The 21,606-nt window shown below is 39.3% G+C and overlaps 1 protein-coding gene across 4 annotated transcripts in view; it reads left to right on the plus strand.

The window, feature by feature from the left end:
• The window catches only part of Cfap97 (cilia and flagella associated protein 97), a 30,231-nt gene that overhangs the window by 5,397 nt on the left and 3,228 nt on the right, over window positions 1-21,606 (plus strand). For 3 of the 4 annotated variants that reach the window (XM_013352043.2, XM_013352044.2, XM_013352045.1), the window contains 4 exons: window positions 2,526-3,640; window positions 13,196-13,285; window positions 13,868-14,136; window positions 20,823-20,973. In XM_013352043.2, the coding sequence (XP_013207497.2) occupies window positions 2,526-3,640; window positions 13,196-13,285; window positions 13,868-14,136; window positions 20,823-20,973 (1,625 nt within the window). The remainder of the gene's footprint in view (window positions 1-2,525; window positions 3,641-13,195; window positions 13,286-13,867; window positions 14,137-20,822; window positions 20,974-21,606) is intronic. The other variant, XM_005362579.2, reaches the window with a different exon arrangement.

The raw sequence follows: 21,606 nt of genomic DNA on the forward strand, positions 1-21,606 counted from the left end.
TGCACCACATGCGCCATTACCTGGTTTCCATTCTTTATTTTGTGTCTTTCCTTGGGCTGTAGGGCCACGCAATAGTAAATATAATTTATTCAGTGTGTCCTGTCTTCTGTAGATACACATTACATAATCTTCTAGTGCCCAATTTACTGTGCTGGAATTAATTATAATTTAAATTTGTACCTGCTTGCCTGGTTGGCTCCTTATTAATAATCGAAACGTTTGTATGTCTGTTTTTCAATATAACACTTATTTGTCCATTTTTTAATTTTATTGTGGGCTTAAGAGTTCCTGCTGAAGTTTTCATATATATATGAACTTGAAACACTGAACTTGTACAGTGTCAGCCCTTTTAAATTTTGAGATGGTTGAACTTATCAATTTAATTGAGTTGATAAGTGCCTAGATTAGTTTTAAAAAATACCTCAGAATGTAATTGTGAGGACATTCTGGAGGTGGTTGGGGGGGAGGGGAATCATCATGCATGTGGGTAGTAGCATCCCACTGGCTTAAAGGATTGACCCTGATGGAATGCGAGAGGGGAGAGCCTACAGCTGCAGCCTCTTTGCTTTCTTTCTACCATGAGATGTGCAGCTCTGCTTTGCATCCTCCCTTTTTGTGCTGGATCATGAACCAACCTCCCTTAAGCTGCGTGTTAAGTTTTCTTTCACAAGAGCAAACTAACTGTCTCCTTGGTTTCATTACCATTACTACAGGCTTATCTGATTATTATGCTAACAGTTCAAAGGCTACGGTAAGATGCTGATTCTTTGCTTCCAGTAATAACATCAGCTGCCAGGGACTCTTTGTCTTGTTATTTATGTGTGTATGTGACTGGGTATTTTGATTGAAGGCATGTGTGTGCACCATGTGTATGCCTAGTGCCCAGTGTCTGTGGAGGCCAGAAGAGGATATGGATCTCCCTGTACTAGAATTACAACCATCACGTGGGTGCTGAGAATCTGGGTCCTCTGAAAGAGCACTAAGTGCTCTTATTCATTGAATTGACTCTACAACTTCTTCCTTTTACGTTTTTGCGGGGTTTGTTTTTAATGGAGGGTAGGATTGGAAACTGAAGACTAAACTAAGATTATCACTAATAACACTATACTGCTTTTAGGTCACCATGATAACAGAGTGAAGAAATACTTTGTAAAGACTATAGCTTTATAGTAATCTTTTCAGTTTAGTCTGATTGGGTTGGGGTAGTAAGATATTTTACCTGAACTTTTAAAATCATTGTTTATGTGCATAAGCCTATACATCCAGTAATTTAAGTAACAAAACAGTGTCCTTACTCCATACAAACAATGTCTATTTAGAAGTTAATTTATTTCCTCTGATGTTGAATTTCATGTGTTTTTTGATCTTAGACAGATGACCAACAGTTGCAAAGTGTCTCATACCAGACCCCCTTTGATGCAGTGAGTCATGTATAGTCTGTGGTGGTATTTCGTGCATTACATTATAGCTTGTGATCAAATACTCAGAAATTTATTTGGAAGCCACCTGTATAGCCTGTTTTTGTATCTTGGGGATTTCTCTTGCTCAATGAGAATAAGGGGGGGCTAGAGAATTTAATAGAAGTCACAGCTCTGTGTGCTTCGATTCAATATCTGCAGTAAGAGAACAGAATAGGGTGATCAGCAAGTAGTAAAATGCTGAAGCTCACTGATTTATGTCACATTATTACCATCAGATTAATTGGTGATTGAAGTGGCTTAGCTGATGCTAGTATCAACTATGATGATTAACCGTGATTAGCAGTGTGATTTGATTGAGAGATGCCTGGGAGAGATTAACAAAGCACACCTGAGTGTGTCTGTGAGGCCACGTCCAGGGACAGTTCAATCAGCAGAGCTTTTCCCTAACAATGGATTTGTTGGGTTGGTGGTAGCAATTGAAGAATGACGCCTGATGAAAGTAAGGAGATGACTGACTGGGGGTGTCATGGAAGGGCCTGTCGTGTACCTTTGCTCTGCTTCTTGGCTCCGTGGAGGAGCAAATCATGAGCTAAAATAAATAGTTCCTTGAGTTGTTTTGTTTTGGTGTTTTGTCCTAGTGACAAAATAAATAAATGGCTAAAAGCCTGTCTTTCCTCATTTAAACTCTAATTTATACTGTGCAGAAGGGAGGTTTCATTTGGGCTAAGATACTGCTGTTTGTGATATGCCTTCCCCAATGATCTCTTGTTTTCTTGTGAGCTCTGAGACTATTGGTATAATCCCAAGGACCCCATAATGACCTCACAAACTTCTTTTATTTTTAATAGTTCTCTCTCTTTCTTGATGGAGGCTTTTTGAGACAGGATGTCTTTGTGTAGCCTTGGCTGTCCTGTAACTGGGCTGGCTTTGAACTCACAGAGATCTGTCTGCCTCTGCCTCCTAAGTGCTGGAATTAAAGATGTGCACCACCACTGCCTAGCCGATAGTTCTCTTTTTGTACTGCCAACATTTCTCATTTTGGAAAATAAAAATAAAACATATTTAGAAATTACTCCGGTCTGATGGTTGAACGTTTCTTTTCAGATATACTTTTGACATCATGGATCGATATGGAGATATATCAGAAGGTGAAGTGGACCATTCTTTCTTTGACAGTGATTTTGAAGATGCAAAAAAGTGTGACAGTAATTTAGTTTTTGACAAGCAAAATGATGACCTTAAGGAAAGAATAGATAAGGACACCAAAAATGTAAACTTGAAATTTGAAATACAAGATGATGACCTTAAAGAGAGAATAGATAATGATACCGAAAATGTGAACTTGGAACTTGGAATCAAAACAAAGGAAAATTACCTTACTCAGAAAGGAAATGAAAGAAAAGCAAAAGTTTCCTCAAAGGAATACCATGTAGAAAATGATCCTACACAATCAAGAAGTTCCTCGTTGTCGACTGCTTCTTCAAGATCAAAAAAATCGTGTGATGATGCAAAAGGACATAAATTACACTTGTCTGTTGCAAATAGAATTCCTAAAATTGTAAAAGGTGAGGATGATTACTACACAGATGGAGAGGAAAGCAGTGACGATGGGAAAAAATTCCATGTGAGGGCCAAGTCAGCTAAGCCCTCCAACAACTTAAAAAAAAACGCAAATAAAAAGTATTCCAAAATCAGTTCCTCCTCTTCTTTGTCTTCCTCATCTTCAAGGTCAAGTTCAGACTGCTCAGATACAGGATCCGAAACCCATAAATCTGATTCACGCTCATCATCAAGGAAACATGCTTCTGGTGTAACCCTCTCGTCACCAAAACAGAGGTGTAAATCAGGAAGAAAATCAGTGAGTACACAGCCTGCAAGTGCTAAACCAAAAGCTGGTAACTACAATGAGGAATCAGAGGATGCTATAACAGACGTAACTCCTTTGTCAACGCCAGACATCAGCCCTATCCAGTCGTTTGAACTAGGCACGTCACATGATCAGAAAGTAAAAGTTAAAAGGCAAGAAAATGTGAGCCGGGATGTGTATGAGGATGTGGAGCCTTTAAAACATGAGCCAAGACCTCTGAAATCAGCCAGAAGGAAAGAAAAGCAAGGGCAGAATTTTGCTCCAAAATCATCAGTGTTCGATGCAAATCTAGACCATAGATCCAAACAGAAAGTCTTACATGACACCATGGACCTTAATCATATGCTGAAAGGTAATTTTTGAAATTCTGTATATTAAGTTTGAATATTAGAAACTAAACATATATGCTATAAATGTGCATGGATTTTTGTAGTCAATGTCTTTGAGATAATTGACATTGTAATAACTTGCCAGATATATTCTATTATGTTATAAGACACTTTGAATATTATTTGAATTGTCAGATAATTGCAAAGATAATCAATTAGGTCCAGAAATTTGGACTAGTTTTCAATTCCTCTCAAACTCAGAATGCTACCACTCTTCTGAGGCAGTTCTGTCTTTATTCTTGAGCTAGCAGTAAGCATCTGCCCTGGTTTACACCGTTCACCTTCAGACATGGCAGTGTCCAGAGAAACACTTCCTCTAGCTCTCGGAGTGCAAGAATCTTTTAAAGAAGGATCTCCAGACAATGCGCACTTAGTTCTGTTTTCACAAATTGACTTAGTTACACTCTTCATTCCTGAACCAGTCATTGACCAGGGGAGAGATACCCAAAGCCAATCACACTCCTGCTGGAGTTAGGGCAGGCAACTGGAAGGCCCAAGGTCTATGACGGAGGAAGAAGGTAGAAATAGGTGCAAAGTGGGGCAATTAGGTTTGTTCACTGCAGTTCCTCGGACTTCAGGGTGTGTATAGATCACCCTAGAATCTCATTCAAATGTATATGGTAAAAGTAGAACCCAGACAGCTAAACAATTAACCCTGCCAGTGCTGATTGCATCTCTACTTCCTGGAGGATCATAGTTCCTATCTGTTTTCTCCACGCATACTATGATGTGTGTGACAACAAAAACAGTTGAGAAACAAGAGCTGGAGAGATGGCTCAGTGATTAAAAGCACTTGCTGCTCTTGCCAGAGGACCTAGGTTTGGTTCCCAACACACCCATGATCATATGTTCATAACCATCTCTATCTACAGTTCCAGGAGATCCAGCACCCTCTTCTGGCATTGTTAGGAACTGCATATACGTGGTGCATGTACATACATTGTGGGCAAACACCCATACATACAAAAATAAAGAACCCTGAAAAAAATAGATACAGCGTCCTTCTTACCATATAAACTTATTCTAAAACTGAGCTGGATGCTAAGAATCTATATATACCTAGTTTTTAAGTAAGAACAATGATTACCATCCCCCAATTCCTGAGCACTTTCCACAATTACAGTTAAAATACCATGGAAAATTTTCAGTATGAAATGTAGAAGCAAAATCCAGTTTTTCTCTGTATAGTGGCAAGTCCTGCTGTAAGAAACTTGCAGTAGCTCTTCTGGCCTTTTGTTGTGACAGGGTCTGTATAGCCTAGGCTGGCCATGAGCTTTTATGATCCTCCTGCTTCTGAATTCTGAGGGCTGGAGTTAAAGTCTTGTAACAAAGGCAGAGGAACAAAGGGGACATTTTGCTAAGTAGAATATTTACTGGTGGACTCCATGAATAATAGTCCTCCAAGAAAGTCTTTATAGTAAAACATTGCAAACTATTTTTCAGTTGTATAAGCAACATCTTTAGTTTTCCAAAATTATTATTCATGCTCAGTTTACAGCATGAAGCTTTTCAGATCCTCGAAACTTTTCTGTATTTTCCACCATGCACCTAAACCTTGGGCTTGATACAGTTGATCCCCACTTGTGCCTTTCTTTGTTCATCTTATACTCCATCACTTTCACATTCCCCAGACGGGCTTTTCTAGGCTGCTTTGACTCATCTGTTTGTTCCATAGTGTTCTCTGCTTGCAAGATCAATCCCCTTAATGTAGGAAAGATGATCACGCCAATGCAGAACGTGTTTAAAATCTTCTAGTAGAACATGATCCTGACAGCAAACAGCTGAGACTGGAGTTCAGCACACTGTGTCCTCCCAATGTAAACATTTTCAAGAGAAGAACTTACCATTTCCTGTAATGAGTTTTGAGTAAAAAAAATTCACAAATTGCCATGTAGTAAACAGTGTAAAATAGTGGTTAGTAAGATTGTTGCTTACTGAATATAAATAGATATTAATAAAGATTAATAAAAGGGTATATACAAATACCTCAGTGTAGTCAGTGGAATGGTGAAACAGTATTGAATTGGGCACTTAGTGAAGTAGATGAGATTCTGGGAACTGAAGCACAAAGCTTTAGGCTTTGGTGTTATTGACATGTTCATGAACTAAACAGTAACTCTTTATAGGCTGTGGTACTTGATATAATTGTAAGAGTCCAGTCTAGACTGAGAGTTGTGCTGTTCACCGAAAACTAATAGATCAGTGTGGCCTGGTACTAGAAACATAATTTTAACACACCTTGAGAGATTAGTACAATTTCAGCTCTATAAGGAGGTTGACTTGGGGAAGTCCCATTCCTCACAATGTCCAAATACTGTCTTGGAATTAGATATTTAACCTTGGAATAGAAATCCTTGACTAAGCATTGAGAGACTTAGAAAATGGAGCAGTAAACACATTTTGATACAAGATTATATCATGAGTCTGATATGTTTGGTAAACATTTAAGGAGCTGAATGAACTGGATTAAATATACATTTCATACTTCATGTATATAAAATTGGATCACTTTTGAAGGACTCTGAAAGGGCAAAGTAAAAACATTTTAGAAATTTATAACTTTAAATTTTATCTCTACTTTTGAGAAGGAAATTATAAGAGGAAGAGTTGATTCTGAGGAAGCATTGATAGTGAAGAAACCAGTTACAGTTTTTCTTTCACTAAGGTATCTGTGTGGGTATTATGGAGGGCATTAAGGGAAATGCTCTACAGACCCATTGCTGTCAAGAGAGAGGAGGCCTATTCTGATGTGATCAACTTCCAGCACGCCTTGCCTGGCAGTACAGTTTCATCTCTTTGTTATGGGCAGATTGGCATTGTGAAGACCTCAAACACATTACCTTGTATTACCAAGCATTTGAGAAAAACTGAAGGCAACAGAGGGCCTTCATCATTATGATAACCCTATTACTGAGAATTGATTCATTTTTAAGCAAGGCTAATGATTTTTTTAAGATTTATTTATTATGTATACAACATTCCTTCCATGTATGCTTGCATGCCGGAAGAGGGCACCAGATCTCATTACAGATGGTTGTGAGCCACCATGTGGTTGCTGGGAATTGAACTCAGGACCTCTGGAAGAACAGTCAGTGCTCTTAACCTCTGAGCCATCTCTCCAGCCCGGCTAATGATTTTTTAGAGATCTATGAGGACAAAGCTATTATAACTAATAAAAGTAACCTTGCCTTGGCTTTATACATTCTCTTTGAGGAGCTGCATGACAGTGACAGCACACGGTGCAGAAGCAGCAGGGAGAAACCAGCGTCTGTCGTAAGCTAGGCATTTAAAATGGATACAGCTGTTAAACTCTTCCACAAACTTTTATTTTAATGTATGTGTGTACCAGCATGTGTAGGTATAGGGGCACATGTGCCAGAGCAAGTGTGTTTAGGCCGGAGGACAATTTGTGGGAGTCGGTTCACTCCTTCTACTATGTGGGTCCAGTGGACCAAACCCAGTTTTTCAGGCTCAGCATCAAGAGCCTTTATCTTTTGTGCCATCTTACAGACTCTTTTATTTTTTAATAGAAATATTATGTTGACATTTAATTAGTTTATTGTTACTGACAGGGGAACGGGTAAATATCTTTAGTTTTGGTTTATTTTTTTTTGTTCTGTTGAGTTTTTACATATTAAATATTGGTAGATATTAGCCCATGGAGGTATTTGGATGCCTCAACCTTTAGGATCCAAAACAAAAAAGTTTAAGAACTCCTAAAAAAAAACTGGAACTAGAAATTATTACTGTAGTAGTCGTTATATTCTGAAGTTTGGAGAAAATCTTTGAGAAAATATTTTTAACTTAATCTTTTAAAAAAGAAAAAAAATGGGGCTGTACTTAAAAATTGTAGGAAGGGAGGCTGAACAATATAAGTAAAAGATTGTAATTTAGAAGACATTGGGGTTGTGTTAAAAAATGAAACGAGGAATATTAACTCAGTCTTGAAAATGAAGCATTATCTGGTCTGCACTGCAGTGTGGGGGAGGCTGGAACAAGCGAAAACTTAGGTGAACCGCTGCAGGCCAGCAGCTCTCTAAAGCCCTCGCTGAGCTCTCCCAGCCATTTGGAAAGGCAGGCATGGTGCTCTGTGGAACAGTCAGCACGGGGGAGAGAAACAAGAGGTGCCCTGGGGCTCACTGGCCAGCCAGCCTACCCTAAATCAGTGAGCTCCAGGCCTCAGCAAGAGAGCCTGTCCCAAAAACCCACTGTGGGCAGCTCCTAATAAATGAGCCCGCAGGCTGACCCTTTGCCTACACATGCACATGAACACGCACCCCTGCAGATGCATGAGCACATACATACCCATACAGACAATTCTTGTGATTCCTTTTAGCCTAGTCAACATCACGGAGACAGAATTGTCATTTCCAGGGTCTAGACAAAGGGGAGAAAGACTGAGGGTTGTTTTTTTTTTTTACTTTTTACTTTTTTATGATTATAAGTTCTAGTTTTCCAACATACAGCATTATAGAGAATGAGTTGTACTATCACTGAACAAAGAGTACATCTAAATATAACCTGATAAATTTTGGACTTTTTCTGTTTTGCTACAGTCAAAAAGGGAAAACACTAATTCTTTAGATACTGTCTGTTATGGTAACTGTAATACTCCATAAATACCAGTTATACTGGAAGAGAATAAATCAACAAAAATTCAATCCAAAAGGCATTTAATAGTAATAGGAAGAATGAAAAAAGAAGTTTGGAAGAGATGTCAGGTATGTCTCCTTTAAAAAGAGGAAATAGAAGCATCAGCCCTATTAGTATAAAAATAGATTTCAAGTTGTGAAAGGTGCTAAAGGGGACAGAGGGGGTATTTATATTAATACATAAGCCATGTACACTAAGTACATATTACTAATATTGATATAGTAATATGTACATATGATACTAGCAAATTATATATATAGCAAAACAGAACTGGACAATAAATTGATAAAGATCAAGCTACCAAGGAGGACTCAAAATCAGACCGAATAATCAGAAAGTAGTTTTTAAAAGTGTAACTGTGTATGTGGGCTGCCCTTGATTCACAGGTACTGGCTCTGGTATACATTTGTTTTTAATGTAAGAAAAGAAAAGAAGCAGTAAGTATTGCTACTGAAGAGATTACCGCAGTTCTTGTAGGATAGAGAGACTGAAAAGTAGGGGTGACTGGGCCTTGGGGCAGAATTGCCTGAGTGCTTGTTTACCCACGCCAGGTACCTGGACTTGGACCAAACACAAGAACTCAGTCATAGTTTTTCTGTGGCTAGGTCTCCTCATAGAGGCCTAGCTTCTTCAAAGATGGTGGCCTCACGATAATTAGACTTCTTGGTACTCAGGGTTCCAAGCAGAGCGTTCCAGAAAATAATACACAAGTCCCAGAACTATTTATGTCTTAGCTTCTAGAGTCATGTAGCATCCCTTTATGTTTGCTTGGTTTCTTTTAGATACAGTCTTAGTTTGAGACTTGACCAGCCTAAAACTTGCTATATAGATCGAGGCTAGCTTTGAACTTGTAGTAATCCTCCTGTCTCTGCCGCCCAGTTGCTGGGATTATAAGCATGGACCCCTATACCTTGTGTTGGTAGAAATGGTTATAAGCTTCCCAAACTTAAAGTGGTGGGACATAGACCCTGCCTTTTTTGTTTTTGTTTCTTAAGACACGGTCTCATATAACCCAGGCTGTAGCTGAGGATGGCCGAGACTGTCTATCTTCCCTCTGCCCCCCAGAGCTAGGATCACAAGCATATACTACCATGCCAAAGTATTATGTGGTGCTAACCATGAAACCAGGGTTTCAGGCACCCTAGACAAGCACCCTTACCTTCTGAGAGGCATCATCAACCTAGCCCTACCTCTTAATGAGATAAATGTCAAATTATAGAAATAGCTTCAAAATCTCAACTACTACTTGTTTCTCCCATATATAAAATGCATTCCCTTTTCCAGCGGTCCAGGTCCAGGCAAGATTCCAGAGGTGTGGTTCAGTGAGTAGACTTTGGGTACCTTGAGCTTCTTCTATTGGGGGAGGTAAGGGATGAGTAATTGTTTTATTCTGAACCCTGTAAGTCCTGGCTCTTACATCGCTTCTGTATTTTCTTTGAAAACTGATCAATTCCTGGTTTTAGATTGTATTTGTCTATCCTGTCTTATATGGATAATGTAAGCCATTGTATTTTCAATGTCCTGCTTGAATATCTTAGCCCAAATCCACCAGTAGGAATTTTTCCCATCTTCCTTGTCCCCATAACAATGCTGCTAAACAATCGGTCAGTTCTTTCTCTGACTTCATCAACAACCCTTTGTTTTTTAGATTCATTTTATGTATGTAAGCAGATGTGTGCGTGCAACATGTGCATGCAGATCTCAGAGGAGTCCAGAAGAGGGGCTTGGATCCCCTAGAACTGGAGTTACAGATAGTTGTGAGCCCACAGCTGATAACCAGACCTGTCCTGCAAAAGCAGCAAGTGCTCTGAAACATGGAGCCCCCTCTCCAGCCCCTACTAACATCTTTCTCCAGGCTCCTCTAGCTCTTAACTGCCATCAGGTTTCACACCTCGAGCCATGAACTTTGGGCTTGTCATAGTAGAATTTCATTTCCTTGTACTAGTACCTGTTGCTCTGATAACAAATCACAAAACTCAAGTTGTATGAAGCAACAACTCAGATGTCTTAACTGATACGATGGAAGTTTCTGTATGTGGCTTCCTTTTAATGATCTGGGGTCTCACATATGACAACCTCAAGTTACTATCAGGTATGTGTAGCTCTAGGCACAAGTATTCCTGCAAACAAAGTGTGTGTGTGTGTGTGTGTGTGTACAGAGCCCCTAGGCTTGAAAGTCACAAACTGGGCCTAGATCTCATATCAGGGAGCTCACTTCCTCCTGTAACTACACCTTCAGGGACTGTTACACTTCTGCTAGACTTTAAGGGTACCTGCATGCATGTGGCAAACACACACACATACACATATACATAAATAAAATTAATCTTAGGGATTAGAGATGATTCAATGGCTAAGAGTACTGGCTGCTCTTTAAGAGTACATGGATTTGATTCCTAGCACCTGTATGGCAGCTCACAGCCATCTGTAACTCCAGTTCCAGAGAATCTGACACTCTCTTCCAGCCTCCCAGGGTACCTACCAGGCATAACACCCATACTCATAAATAAAATTAAAAAAATAAAAATAAAATGAATCTTTAAAAATTTATATTAAAGGTACATACAGAGAAATTCTGTCTCAAAAAAACAAAAAAAGGAAAAAATTTTATATTTAAAATGAATTAAAACTTACCATTTTGACAGTACTCTGTTGGTCAGAGCTATAAGAAGCCTACAAAAATCCAAAGGAGGGGAACACAAAATAATGTCACAAAATTTCTCATCTAGCAAGTTTTTAATTGGCAGGCAGATAAGACATCTTGTAGGGCCGGAGAGAAGGCTCAACAGATAAGAGCACTAGTTGCTCTTCCAGCAACCACATGCGGCTCACAGTCATCTGTCTTGGGACCTGACCATATACATAAAATATATAAATCTTTTTTTAATCTTGTAAATTTGGATCTGATATAAAATAAGTATAGTGGGTTTTTCTGTAGAGATCATGACTGTCTACAGAACAGATTTTAATTTTGTTATTTTGAGATGGGTTCATGTATTTCAGACTAGCCTAGAACTCACTAGTAGCTGAGAATGGCCTTGAACTTCCAATTCTTCTGCCTCCACCTCCCAGTGCTAGAATCAGATTGCACTACAGCACGTGCCACCCAGTTTTGTGAGACACTAGGAGTCAGACCCAGAGCTACGCGTAGAGCTTGTATGGCATTGCTTCTCAAAGGAAAATTTCGGAGAAAACTATTTGTAAATATGTAAGTTTAGATAGATGCATCTACATATCTATATTCCTTTTTTCCCACTTGCAATATTTATATTTCTTAAATAAGGAATTTGTTCAAACTTATTTTTAAATGTTTTTATTTAGAAGAATTGGATCATATTTTTTATGTCAGCATGGAGTCACTTTTTAAAAATGTCATAGTAATACCTGTTTTCAGTAAATAAGTACCTTGTTTTGTGGTTTTCAATGAAGGAAAAGTTTAAATACTGCCCTTTGGAGGCTGTTGTTTGATTGTTTAATGAGGTAAACTATTTATTTATTTATTTATTTTACTTTTAAAAAAGTGTCATTAGGAAATGTAGCTTAATTTCCTTTAGAATGAGATTCTATAGAATTTCATATATAGATATATTGTGTGATGTTTTACTCTTTTGACTTTTGGGAGGGCTACCATCCAGCTCCCAAATAAATCACACACGGAGACTTATTCTTATTTAATTATGAATGGCCATAGCTTGGCTTGTTACTTGCCAGCTTTTCTTAAATTATCCCATCTACATTTTGCTTCTGAGCTTTTCCCTTTTCTTCTGTATATCTATCTTACTGTCACTCTCGACATGTGGCTGGCTGGGGGACTGGCCCCTGGTGTCCTCCTCTCCTGTTCTCCCCCACTTCTCCTTTCATTTACCCTCTGTCTGCCAGCTCCACCTGTGCTTGTTCCCGCCTTGCTATTGGCTGGTCAGCTCTTTATTTGGACCATCAGGTGTTTTAGACAGGCAAAGAATCCCAGTTCACAGGGATAGCAAATGCAGCATAAACAAAGTCACACACCTTAAAATAGTATGTCTCAACATAACTAAATTAATCTAGAAACCTTTTCAGATATAAACATAGGTATTGGAAGGTAATTTGATATGTATAGTGTATGTGAAACTTTGAGAACATGTGTCTGTCACTCAAGTTTGTCATTGGTGTGGTTTTCAGCTACCATTCACTAATTATCAACTATCAATTCCTTGGTTTTTCTTGAGGAAGCTACTGCTTTATCTGTTTTGTTTGTTTCTATAATCTTCAGTAGTCTTTGTAGTCTTTGGTATAAATATAAGAAATAAAATTACTGCTTTTTTCTCACTTGCCCAAGTGATTGGATTAAACTCATTGTAAAATGGAGGTTAAAAATACCTCTTCTGTTTACATCACTGTCTAGCAGAGTAAGATGCTAGACTAGACATGTAAAAAGAAATCGTGTATAGTCAAGTAGCAACATTACTTTAAAAAGATACTGTTTTAAGAGCTGTGGAGATAACAAGTAGGCATTGTCGGGCACTTCTGAACAAGACAGACAACTCGAGTTCAGTCCCTGGAATGTACGTGGATGTGGAAGGAGAGAGCCACGTCCACAGGGTGTCTCTGGCCTCCATGTGCACACTGGCATGCCCCCAGAGAACACGGATCATGCACACACAGAATAGTATGGGTTGTTTTCTTAACTCTTAAAAATATGAAACCAAAACAAAACTAAACTTGTTAATCTGATAAAATATATTACTACTTTAGAATATGGTGAAGTAGGAACGGTCACCAAACTCGGTGGTTTTAGAAGCATTTCACAAGTGGGTTGTAATAGTCATGCTTACTGAAACTTTTTATAACAATTTTTTAAGCATGTTGTTAAAAATTCTTTTCAGGCAGAGGACGTAGCTCAGTAGTACCGTGCTTGGCTAGAATGGACAAGACCCCGGGTTCAGTTCCCACCACCACCCAACAAAAATCATTTGGTAATCATAGTGTGCAATTTTTTTTCTTGGCTAGAAATATCTTTTATCTAATGTGTTCATTTCAGCTTATACTTAATACAAAATAAAATGTTTGGCATTCACAGCAGAAGTACTATAACAATATTAAAACTATGGCTTTCATGGTGTAATACTTTCAGATTAAGCTGTTAATTCTAACTGGTCTGAATTTTTGCCATTGTTTCCCTCAGTCATTGCCAAGAACATCTGTTGTTACTGTAAAATTATGCCCTCCCATTAACAAAAAGAGTACCTGAATTATTGTATCAGAGCACACAATGCAGAGGCTCCTAAAGTCCCTAGCTGTTAAAGCTGGTGTGGCAAGAAAAGCTTGTGTGAATCAGCTGCTTAAGAGCTGGCATCGCAGACACCGCCAGTACTCTAGTGTGCACCAGCTTATGCCCACAGTTAGAACATAGAACTCTAAGCTACACAAATAAGCCATTAGCTCATTTCATACCTTCTATTAACTTAGATTATTAGATTATACTTTTAAGAATTAAAGTATGTGCCATCATAGCTACTTTGCTTAGCCACTTTCACTTTTTTTGTTTACTTCTGCAGCTTTTCTGCAGTTAGATAAAAAGGGACCACAAAAACATCACTTTGAGCAGCCTTCTGTAATGCCCAGGAAAAACTACTCTTTCACAAGAGAAGAGGTGAGACAGATCGATCGGGAAAATCAGAGGCTTCTGAAAGAACTGTCAAGACAGGCTGAAAAACCAGGAAGCAAAAGTACAATTCCCGGAAGATCGATTGGCCATCCCCCTAAGTTATATCATAGTGCTCTCAACAGACAGAGGGAACAACAAAGGATTGAAAGAGAAAATTTGGTAAGTAACACATCTTTTAGTCATCAGAACAATTGTATTTGTACTGACTTGTAAGTACAACGAACAGAAAATTAAGTATAGCCCACTTTTCAAGTTTATTTACATAAATGCAGGCATAGATAACATGTGCATAAACTGTGGTAATTTGCAAGTCTAGAAGTTAACCATGTCTGTCTCTTAGTGTGTACTAAGGAAAATACTGCAGAAGGTAAAAGTTGACAAGTCTCAGTGAGCTCAAGGCATCCTGGTCTACAGAGCGAGTTTCAGGACAGCCGGTGCTGCACAGAGAACCCCTTTCTCAAAAAAAAACAAAACAAAGAAAAAGAAAATACTAAAAATTTCCTAGTTTCCTGATTAGTTAAATCACTATAGTTTTAGCACATGGTACCCTGGAATCAGATACACATACTCTTCTGTAATGTGTTTACTCACTGGAACTTTACCCCTTATCCTTCCGTGGCAAACAGAAAGCAGAAGTACCACCTGTCACTACTTACAGTAGGTCTCCAGAACTTTCTTAGCTTGCATACCTGAAACCTGGTAGACAGTGTAGTAGACTATAATTTTCACACACAAATGGTTACTGTGAGCTGGTGTGTTGACTAGTGTAACTATTCATTTTATAATGTGTATATATAAGAAAACACCATTTGCCTTGATAGATGTAATTTAAAAAAATACAACTTTCTCAAGAAAAGTTTTGGAGAAATTATTTTGAATTTCATGGAGTCTGGTTTGAATGGCCGTCTTACGGTTTTATGAACCATAATTTAGATTTTAAAGAACTATTCTTATCATTTTGATTATTAAACGGTAGTAATGTCTTATTTCCTATAAAGCAGTAGAAAAATGTGAAATACTGCTGATTGTTATATAATTTATAACCTAGCCTGAAGATGATATATTCTTGTATGTTGGGCAATTAGAAAACTGTACAAAGCAATGTGAATGCTAACAAAATTCTTACAGATTTCAAGTAGTGTATGGGTACTGTTACGGGTGCTGTATGTTCTTTCACTTTTATTCTGGCCCTAACATGCCTACCAAATAGTTTGACTAGGAAACAGTCAGCGCCTACACTACACTGTAAGCCTCCAGTCTCGTTGCAGGTAATTGTTAGCATGTAATTATGCATGGAGTACATAATGATTAAATTAGAATAAGTAGAATTTCGTTCTCTTTAAAGAAATTTCTTTGTAATCTAGGCCTCTAAACTCTCTTCCAGTTCTTTTATAAATGATAGTCCTCCTACTGTCATATAGAACACTAAAACTTACCCTCCTACTTAAGTTTATTTTAGTACCCTGTACTTCTTCCCCTTCCACTTTTTCAAGTCTTTTAGATGCTTATCTCTTTTGTCACTCTGCTACAGTGTTATAACGTTCTTTTAAAGTCTCATGAGATTTGGAAAGTTGTATGTTTTCTCTCATGTCCCTAAGTTTCTGCACAAGTGGCCTATCAGAGTACAGAATGAGTTGTAGTTTTATGAGGCTTTTTTAAACTTTATTGGAAAATTACTTTAAATTTTAATATTCATCATTATTTTTATAGTGTTTTACCTCTGGTAGATAAGCACTGAAATTTTCTTAAGATTTAAAGAGTTCATCCAACTAGGTGAATAAATTCATGAAATCAGGAATTTTCCCATACATGGTCTAATGAATCCCCAGCAGTCCTAGCTTCAGGTTCTTTGTACATGCTAAATTTAGAAGTTAAGAACAATTGAAGCCAGGCAGTGGTGGCACAAGCTTTTAATTCCAGCGCTAGGCAGAGGCAGGCGGATCTCTGTGAGTTTGAGGCCAGCCTGGTCTACAAGAGCTAGTTCCAGGACAGGCTCCAAAACTATAGGAAAACCCTGTCTCAAAAACAAAACAAAAAACGCTTGACTTTGCTGCAAAGGACTCAGGATGAGCTATATTCCCCAACCAACATTGTTTCTGTGCTAGAAAAAAAGGAAGAAAAAAATACACACATATATATGTACACACACAATATTAGCAGATTAACTGAAAATGTCAAGATTATTAGAAATTTATCTTTTCCAGTAAAATGCTTTGAAAACATAATGCCTACGAATTTTGTTGTGCAAGAACATCATTTTAGGAGAATTTGGCAGCTACTGTACAGCTCCTCTGTCTACAAAGAAAGATGCTGTGTTATTTTAGAAAGTGTATAGAAACTACATTCAGATGGAACAGAGCCATAGCCAACTGAGCGCAACAAAAAAAAATTGTAGCTGGTAAGACTACACTAGGGAGTGGCTGCTTTTCTGGCTTCTGAAGGGAACAGAGGACCCATCCCACCGGCTGACAGCAGTGAAGTTGTGGTTATATCTACTTCATGTGTCAGTCACACGCTTGGATTTCTAACAGTACTTCGTTCCTCTCTTCTCTGAACAATGCTTCCCATGAATATTTTGGCTTAGTTTATTATTGTTATGCCCAGATCACAGAGTCCTCCCAAAACCAACCAAGAGACCCAGTCCTGTATGTAAAATTCTCTTTTTTTCTTTTTTTTAAAATTTATTTATTTATTAAAGATTTCTGTCTCTTCCCCGCCACCGCCTCCCATTTCCCTCCCTCTCCCCCAATCAAGTCCCCCTCCCTCTTCAGCCCAAAGAGCAATCTTTACAAGTTTACAAACTCGGACTCTCTATATGTCCATTGTATTGGAGTGGTCAGAGAGTCCTAGCTCAGTTTGGGTTGGGTTTTTGTAGTAGCAAAGGTGGGAGTGAGGGATTTCTAAGGTTCAGGACCCCTGATTGGCTGACATTTGTCTAGGAGTGTCCTAGTATAAAAAGCAGTGGTTGTGTGCTGGCAGGTGATCCCATCTACAATGGTTGGAACATTAACAATTTCCTTTGGATGGCCTGTTCTGGGTGGTGCCTGGGTGGTCTCAGTTTGTGGTCTTAATTGGAACCAGGTGTTGCCTTAAGGGTACACTATTGAGAGTCAGGCCTCTGTTGAGCTTGTCATGGCTGGGTCCTCCAAATACCGTTTCTGCCTTCTTCAGAATGGCTCAGAAATGTTGACAATGCTGGTTGGTGATGGAACTTGGAATCAGAGGGCGGAAGGGGAACTGCTGTGAGCAAAGCATTAGGCTGAGGAAGTGTCTGGAAAGGGGTACAGTGACGCTGTAAATGCTACACATTGAGTGGTGTGCTTAAGCTGGGGAGAAAATGATTGGGAAGAAAACTTGTCCTCACTCGTGAGACTGATTTCATAAATGTCTTAGTGCTATGGATAGACTTAAGATAAAAATCAGTTTGCACCAGAAAGAGTCGTATGTTTTAAGGAACGAGTAAAACAGAACTGCGAATCAGTTCTGTTGGAGACCAGCTTCGACAAAAATACCACTTACCAGGGCAGGGGCATGGGGAGTAGAAAAACAGGAACGAGAACGAAGACGCAAGTAAAAATAATAAAACAGAAACATAGGATAGTAGCAGGAGGGAATTCCAGTGAAAACTGAAATCCCCTGTTAATTTTCCATACACTTTCATGCCCCAATATGACAGGGAAGAAGACAAAAGACTGCTGTACTGTGACACAAAGGACAGCTAGAACAGATATTCGCCTCAATACTTAGAGACATCAGGTCATTAGCATTCTGTTCTTTGGACAGTGAACCCAGCTTAGACCCTGAAGGCAGCCACTCCCAAGGTCAAACCTCCTTATGCTTGAATATCCTGACCATTGGTCAGGGTGGAGTGGACCCAACTGTCTGGACCACCTTAACGTCAAAAGGACTAAGTAACCACACCCTAGGACTGGAAGCTTAGCCCTGTTGTTAACTATTTCCAGCAGCCTCAACCTCTCTGACCTTCAGACAAGGTGGAAATGGGCTCACTTTTTTTGAACCTCCACACAGTTCCCAAGTATTGGTCTTATTCCATGTTCCTTTCTCAAAGACCTCTGAAAATCAAAAGCTTTTGAATTTTGAGTGGGGCTGGAGAGATGGTTTGTTAAGAGCACTTCCTGCACTTGCAGAGGGCCCAGGTTCCATTCCCAGCGGCCACATGGTGGCTCACAACTGCCTATAACTTCAATTCCAGGTGATCAGATGCCATCTTCAGGCCTCTTTAGGCAACAGTAAATACATACACTGCAGGCACACTCACATACTGTAGTAAAAGGAACAGTGGGCTGTGTCCCACTGCCTGAGAGGAGCACAGGCCCTTTATTCTGTCCCACCCGGCTAGCTTACACCCAAAATAATTACACGGAAACTGTATTCATTTCAACACTGCCTGGCCCATTAGCTCTAGCCTCTTATTGGCTAACTCTCACATCTTGATTAACCCATTTCCATTAAATCTGTGTAGCACCATGAGGCTGTGGCTTACCGGGGGAAAGATCCTAACCTATGTCCATTTTGGGCCAGAGATTCATGGCGTCTGCCTCACTGCCTTCTACCCAGCATCCTGTTCTGTTTTCTCTGCCTAATTTTCTGCCCTAGCAAAAAGCCAAGGCAGTTTCTTTATTTAACCAATGAAATCAACACAAAACAGAAGACCCTCTTACATCAACATACATGTAAAATAAATATTTAAAAAAATAAAACTAGGAATATTTACATAGACTTAATCATAGTAAAGAATATGCCTTCTTATTGGCAACTATGCTGCTTTGGCCTATGGATTTGTATATCCTCTAAAAGGCTTTGTATTCTTTAGTAACTGGTTTTCTAACTTCTTAACACTTCTTTTCTGTAGTAACCTTTACTCAGAGTCCTAAGTATGTAAAGGAAAAAGTACAGAAAACAACTAGGCAGTCGAAATTGAAAGTGTGAATGGGGCTTGAGGTCAGTGCTCACACAGCCTTTCCTTGTGTTCTATGTGAGGCATGGCTGCTCTCTAGTGTATATAGGTAGAACTTGTCATAACTTTGATAACTGGTGGTGATTTCAAGGATTTACCTTTGGACTCTTAGCATAATAACTCCTATGCCTGACATTAATACGAGGAAATCAAGTTTCCTGTGTTTGCTCTTGTAGTCCCTTTCCAAAGACTGGCAGGTCTGTGATGGCTGTGTGTGGGCTCCTGTGACAATGTCTGCGGTTAACAATTAGGACAGGAAAGGATTACTGACTCGCATTATAGCTTTTGGACTTAGGACAGGTAGACACATGATGGTAGAAGGGCATGGTGGAGGGAGGCTGCTTGTTTCATGACAGCCAGAAGAGGAGGCTAGGGGCAAGATAGAGCTTTCGTAGAGGGTGCTCACAGCAGCCTGCTTAGTCCTATAGGCCCAGGCTCCCACAGTTTCCATTGCTTTCTAGTAGTCCTTTCGATTGTAGTTCATCCGGGCATGAGGTCAGATGAGATGGATGAAACCAGTGCCCAGCCACTTCTCAAGAGTTCCACCAGCTAGGGACCAGGCCTCTTAGGGAAACACCTTACATTCAAGCTGTAGATGTTGTTTCATCATAGCGGGGGGATCAGTGTATGTTAGGAAAAACCTCTTGGTTTTTCTGAAAATGGATTACTAATATTTAATTATTTTTTGAGATTATAATCATATCATTTACCCCTTCCCATTCTACCCTTCAAGTCCATCCATATAGAGAGAATAAGTAATATAGAGTAATGAAATAAGAATGACTTCTTATTTCATTACTGTGTATACACACACATACACACACACATGCACATTTCTAAATACAACCTGCTCAGTCTGTATAATGCTACTTGTATGGATGTTCTCGGGCTGACCATTTGATATTGAATAACCAGTTAGTGTGTTTTTCCCCTGAAGAAGATGATTTCACCCAGTCTCGGCATTCCTTAGTTGCCTGCAGTTTCTGTGTAAGGGTGAGACCTCAAGGACTTTTCCTGTCCACTCTGGTATATTTATTGTTCTTGTTGAGCTCATATTAGGGAGGCTCTATCTACATGTGTAGTGGACATTGCGGGGAGACAGTCTCACTGCAAATGCCCTGATCTTCTGGCTCTTACAGTCTTGCCAGCCCAAGCTGTGTTCCCTGAGCTTTGTTTTGTAGATGTATCTATTAGGGCTGGGCTCCGCAACTCTGCACTCTTTGTTTGTGGTTTTCTGTAAAGTCTTTTTTTCTGTTGCCCTTGAAGAGGGGAGATTATACTTCTCTGTGGGTCTGTGGACAAATATTTGGGGTAGCCATATATTCTTCACCCCAGGTCAGAACATTTCTGGTATGTGTGGAGTGACTAAACACTGTTTTTCCTTAGCGAATTTCAAGTTATAGACTATCTGACCGCTTAGAAATTATTGGTATTTATGTAGTATTTGTAATAGTAAAAATAAAACAGCACTGTTCCCCACGTGGTGACACTGGGACACTGCAGGTGGTTTAGGGCTGGGGTGGGGAGACCACGGCTGACCTTTGGCAGGGCAGTCTGTCCCACAAGGAGCCACAGCAGGTGAAAGACAGAGACAGATAGGCACGCCATGCAGAAAGAGCTTGGATATTTATTTAGTGGGTTACGGAAGGAAAAGGAAGGAGGAGGGAGAGGAAGGGAGGGAGGAGGGAGAGGAAGGGAGGGAGGACTCATGGCAGCAGCCACCTCTTCCGAAGAGAGAAGGGAAGGGAGCTCAGACTGGGAGGGGAAGAAGATCCCCTTGCCTCAGCTGACCAGGTGGGGGGCCAAGGTGTGTCTTTTAAAGGGACAGACAGATCATTACAGTATTAACTTTCATATTTTTGTGAAGGCTTTATTGAAACGGCTTGAAGCTGTGAAACCAACAGTTGGCATGAAGCGCTCTGAACAGCTGATGGACTATCATCGAAATATGGGTTATCTCAACCCTTCACCATCCATTAGACGAGTGAGATCTACTCTTGGCCATTATAGCCCACTGAGTAAGATTGTCAAAGATATTTTCTATTTATTTTTTGAGTCTTTTAGTTTTTTTAAATAAAAAGTGTGATTTGTGTTCTTATGATAGAGATTTAAAATGCTAACTTTAGAATGCGTTTTAGTTTTCACAGGCATGTTCTTATAGTTCATTCAATTTCAGGCTTCATGTACAGAATGTAATGGTAGCATAAGAAGAAAGCCAAAAGATAAAATGAGTGAAAATAGCAGTGTTTTCTCAGACACTGGAAAAGTCTTTTAATTCAGTTTGTGTTTTTAAAGAATAAATTGATAGGCTAATTGAATGTGGTTGAAACATTCTCTCAGTTACTAATACCTTGTAACCCTTACATATATCTTTCATGTCCTTACTAGATAGCTAAAACAAAATCAACAGACTACAGCTGCAATTCTTTTCAGTGCTTGATACGTGATCAGTTACAGACTGAGCCAGCTGTGAACCCTAGAGCTGTACAGAAAGTCAGACCGTTCCTTTACCAAAGTGGATGCTGTTGCATCATGTATATATTCTAAACTGTATTTCTCTTAAAATTTTAAGCTATTTTTAAAGAAAATTGGACCCCAGTAGTGCTGAGAGTTCCCAGTGCTTATATGACTAGTCATTGACTGATCATCTC

Source organism: Microtus ochrogaster, linkage group LG7_11 (assembly GCF_000317375.1).
Source record: "Microtus ochrogaster isolate Prairie Vole_2 linkage group LG7_11, MicOch1.0, whole genome shotgun sequence".
Lineage (NCBI taxonomy): Eukaryota > Metazoa > Chordata > Mammalia > Rodentia > Cricetidae > Microtus > Microtus ochrogaster.